This window comes from Fonticula alba, assembly GCF_000388065.1.
Source record: "Fonticula alba strain ATCC 38817 unplaced genomic scaffold supercont2.4, whole genome shotgun sequence".
Classification (NCBI taxonomy): Eukaryota; order Rotosphaerida; family Fonticulaceae; genus Fonticula; species Fonticula alba.
Window position 1 is genome coordinate 110,290 of NW_009242974.1, and position 4,862 is coordinate 115,151.

The 4,862-nt window shown below is 71.4% G+C and overlaps 1 protein-coding gene across 1 annotated transcript; it reads right to left on the reverse strand.

Annotated features, from left to right (window-relative positions):
* Nucleotides 1-2,716: 2,716 nt before the first annotated feature.
* H696_02570 (hypothetical protein) lies at nucleotides 2,717-4,704 on the reverse strand (the record flags this gene model as incomplete). The annotated part of the gene is made up of 4 exons (XM_009496481.1): nucleotides 2,717-3,852; nucleotides 4,034-4,136; nucleotides 4,304-4,368; nucleotides 4,494-4,704. 4 exons carry the CDS (start codon nucleotides 4,702-4,704, stop codon nucleotides 2,717-2,719), a joined length of 1,515 nt encoding a protein of 504 aa, XP_009494756.1.
* Between the last annotated feature and the right edge of the window lie 158 nt (nucleotides 4,705-4,862).

The following is a 4,862-nucleotide window of genomic DNA, read 5'->3' on the forward strand; positions in this document are numbered from 1 at the left end:
GAGCACCACCCACCGCACTTTCGGGCGATGCCCCCCCCCCCCCCCGCCCCCCCGGCCACCCTGGAACCTGTGCAGCGCCCGGCCCGGAAGGCGTCCGGCGGCCGGGCATCAAAAGAGCGCACAACTGCGTGTGCGACTGGCGCGAGAGCTGGGTCCCATGTTCGCCCGGGGCTTCGCTGGAAAGCGGCCCGGCCTGTCCACGGGTCTGCCCTTTCCCGCGGCGGAGACGAGCGGTGGCTTGGGGGCGCCGTCCCCGGACGGCACATTCTCGAAAGAGAGGCGTCTTCTTGCGTCGACCGCCGGGGCCGCGCCCAATGGGCTCTCGCCAGCTAGTCAGCCCGCTTGCCCCCCGCTTTTGGCTTCCCCTTGGGGGGGGGGGGGGGGGGGCTCGGGCAGGGGAAGGATACCCCACCGCTCGGGCGGCCTCCCAGCGCCAGGAGAGGCACACCGACGTCTCTCCCGGTCTCAGGGGCCGGGCCGGCGCGGGACGCCTGGCCGCGCGCAAGGGGCGCCGGCCGCGGCACGCGACGTCGTCCAGCTGCGGTGTGGGCCGGGCCGGTGTGCGCGGGAACCGGCCAGCTTCGGAGTGCAAGCGCCCGCGCCCGGCCTCCCGGGGCGGGGCCGGCCCGAGGGATCGACATGAGAACCCGAGACGGGGGGGGCCGGAGGGGCGCCTCCTCTCTCCGCTGACCTTCTCCGCCTGGCGGGGGGGCGGAAGCGCGCCAGCTGCACCGCCCCGGTGCTTAGGGCCCGCGCAACAGCCCACCCAGGAAGCCCGGGAGAGGACGGGCGGGGGGGGGGGGGGGGGACAGGATTATTCAGGGCCCCCGGGCCCGGGCCCCGGGAAAGGCCGCCCCCCCGGAACAAACCACACAAAAAGACAGGGGCCCGGGGGGGGGGGGGGGGGGAACTCGCTCGCCCTCTCGCCCTTCCGCTCTCGTGCGGCCCCGGCCCCCGGCCGCAGAGAAGAACGCCAGCCAAAATGGCACATTTAAAATCACCCCAAGTATCCCCCCAGAGCATTTTAGACTCTTGCCCTTCCCCCGACGCCTGGGGCGCTGCCTCGTGTTTCACGCCGGCGCGGCCGGAAGGCGCTCGAGTTGTCCCCCTTTCCGGGGCGTCCCGGCGGCCCGGGCGCAAGGGGCTCTCCCGCTGGCGCCGCCCGGCAGACGTGGAACACACACACACACACACACGCCGGCAGGGAGGGCTGGGGTCGCGGGTTCTTCGTCTCGGGCCTCGCGCCCCGGCATGGACAGGCCATTAGTCATCCGCTTGCGGGCATCATGTTCCCCACCCGCCGCCCTCCCGGGGAGAGTTGGTCAGACAGGCCGCCGCCGGAACGGCCCGAGCCGCGGTAATGAGAGGGCTCGTGCGCCTGCTCGCCGGGGCGCGATGTCTGTCTCCCCCTGGCCCCCTGGCGCGCGCCGCCGGGCTCCCCAGCCCCCCGGTCCCCACTCGCGGAGAGCCCCGGGAACATGCACAGGCCCGCCCGCCGGGGGCCGCCCCCCCCCCCCCCTCCGCTCGCCGGGCCCGCGAAAAAGGGGCACCCAATCAACTGACAGATATTCATCCGGGCAAGCGGGCTAGTTCGATGTGGAGAGCGCTGATTGGTTATGTAAGAGTAATGGTCACATGACCAAACACACACCCCGAGGCCCGGCTCGCCTGGCGCCCCCTCCGGGAGCGGAGGCGTCGCGCTCGGCGCCTCGGGCGCGCGGGTCGCCGGCAGCCTGGGGCGCCACTCGCGCGCCTGCGTTGCGTGGCCCCGCCACCGCCCGCCGCCCGGCCAATTGCTTACGCACGCAGCCTGTCGGTCTTGGCACGGGGGGCGGGGGGGGGGGGGGCGGGGGGCGGGGCGCTGGCAGGGACGCCGGCCTTGGCGCGCCCGGGAGTATGTCCGGGGACAACAGGGCCGGGCGTGCCCTCACGCCGGTTGCCCTGTTGCCCACGCAGCGCCACCTCTGTTTGAGCCCCTGCCGGTGGGCGTGGGCGCGCGTGCGCGCCTGCCTCGCCCCGGCCCTCCCTCGCCCCGTCGCCCGCCCTCCCGCGCCGGATCGGCCCCGGTGGCCCGCCTTCCGAAGCAGATGCGGCGCCTGCCCCGGCCCCGAGGCCGGCCGGCCCCGAGCCGTTCCCCCGCCCACAAGTTCCCCATCTTGGCCAAGCAAGGATCCTGGGCGCCGTTGCCGATCGGGGGGGGGGGGGGGGCACTGCCCGGAATCCGGCTCCTGCCGGCACCCCGCCCAGGACTCGGCGGTCACCCACAATCGCAGCCCGATCGCCGGCGGGCGCTCGCCTTCCCGCCTCCCGTGGCATGGCAGGGGGACCCCACCCTCGCCGCGGCTCCGGACTCACCAGCCTCCCCACCCCCCCCCACCCCCTTGCCGACTCCTTGGGCCAGAGGCACACCTCTCTCCCTCTTCCTTCCTCGCTCTCCCTGTCTCTCCACCCTTCCCTCCCCCTGGGGATATGCGCCACGTGCACATACACATGGCAATCTACATTGGTTTCATTGGGAGAGGGCGCATCAGAACGGCAACGCCACATGGGCCGCCTGGCTCTCGCTCTCGCCAAGGTGGGGCGCAAATGTACACGCGCGCGGCTGGGCGCATTCACGCGCACTCACCCCCGCAGCAAGAGGGGAAGGAGGGGGGGGAGCGGGGGAGGGGAGGGACACAGGAGGGAGCCCTGCTCTCCCCGGGGGCGAGAGGCCGTCTCAGTACAGATGCGGCGGAGGGGGCTCCGGCACCGCACACACCAGCCAGGGCTCCTTCTCGCTGGAGGCACCGGCGGCGGCGGCCGCCGCCTCGTCTTCCCCCACATCGCCAAGCCCGGGCCCCCCGAGCCCGGCACCGGTCGACGGGTCGGGCGAGCAGAGGCTCCCGCCCACCGACGGACAGGGGATCGACGCCGGCGGGAAGGGCAGCACAATCACCTGGGCCTGGGCCAGGCTGGCCGACTCGGCCTCGGTCCAAACCCCATGAGACCGGCGCCACTGCCGACGTTGCTCCGACTCGCGCGTCGGGTCCAGCACCGCATCGGAAGACATGTCGCCGCTGCCCTGCCAGCCGAACTCCGCATCCTCATCCTCCCAAAGCCCATGCGTCAGGCGCCACTGCCGGCGCTCCTCCAACTCGGTGGCGGTCAGCCCGCGCGGCGGCGGCCGAATGAAGGACCGCACCGAGGCCGAGGACACATGCATCCGCTCCAGCAGCGCCTCCATCCGGGCATCCGGCTCCTCGTCGAAGGAAAACCCGGTCGGATCGAAGACCGCCGCGTAGGAGAGCCGATGCAGGGGCGCGGCCGGCCGGGCAGGATGATCCCCGGTCCCGGTCCGCACCCCGGCCGCGGCCGGGCCACTGTGCTGGCTGGACAGGGACTCGCGGGGCGCACCGGACGACGACGCCAGGTCCGGGTTCATCTGCATGCGTTCCAAATCCACAACCATGTCGTCGTCATACTCCATCGGCGAAAGGAGCGGCGACTCGGCGGACCCGCGAGCCCCGCTGCTCCCGGTGGTGGTGGTGGCCGCCGGCCCGGCCCGGCCGGAGCTCGACTGCCGGCCCCCGAGCAGCGGCACGCGCCGGCGATGGACAAACAGCTCCGATGGGTAGGCCTGTCCCAGGCGCAGGACCCAGAAGAGGAAGAGGCCCACCAGGGCCTCCACCGCGCCTCCGAGCGGCACAGCCAGCCACTGGGAGAAGGGGAAGAACAGCCGGCCAATGAGGACCGCCAGCACAAGCAGGAAGATGTACACCTGGGTCATCATCCGCAGCCGCGAGAGGGCATTGAACTTCAGGGCCACCGCTCGGAGGTAGTAGACCGCCTGGATGGGGGTCGCAGCATCCCGAGCTGCGCATGGATGTGCACCACAAACGGCCAGAGCAGGCAGATGCGCGCGGTCACAGCAGGGCGGAAGGCGACATGGGACGTTAGAAGCCGCCGGCAGGGGGAGCATCAGCCGGAGGGAGAGGGGGCAGCAGATCCAATTCGCCCCCCCCCCCCCCCCCCCATGGGAGTGGTCGAGACATACCGGTAATGAGAACCTGGATGCGCAAGGCCATCCGGCGAAGGTGCGACAGCGTCTCCATGCTGTATGTGTTCATGAAGCGTGCCAGGAGGAAGACCACAAAGTACTGATGAGAGGGCCGAGGAAAGGGTCAGCAAGCGAGGCAAATGTTGGACCACGGGCGCCGGGGACTGGCCGGCCTTCCCCCCCCCCCCCCCTTTTGTTCCCCGGTACCCGGCCCCGGGCCAGGTCGCCATCTTTCCGGCCCGCGGAGTGGCACGGTGCGACACATACCGTGAGGAAGTTGAAGCCAGGCGAGATCAGCAGAACCATGAGACCGGCGAAAATGGCCGGGGGGACTGGGCAGCAGGCGAGCCAAGCCCCCGACAAAGCGACGAGAAGGGATACGTGCAGGGGTCAGAAGCCGGCAAAGGGGGAAAAAAAAACCCCACCCCCCGTGCAGGGCATGTCGCCCGAAACGCACTGACAGAGCCCTTCCACTCGGGCGACGAAAGATCCGGCCGCGAGACACCCCAGCCCAGCGCCAGGGCGATGAGCAGAAACACGCGATACCCATAGCTGACCGAGATGGCAATCGGCGCCATCCAGGAGTACGAGTTCTCCACGTAGCCATTCCGATCAAGCGTCAGCAGATAGAGACTGCCGGCCGTCCAGGCCAGTGTCATCAGCGCCATCGAGAGGACCACGCTCCGATGGGCCGCGATTTTGGTCTTCGCGTGTGTGCGTGTGCGTGTGCGAGGGTTGTAGACAGGGCGGCGGGGGTAAGGGGGCGAAGGGGGGCGCATTGGGTGCCAGGTGGCGGATGGGAAAGGACAGGGCTTTCGGTGGGGGG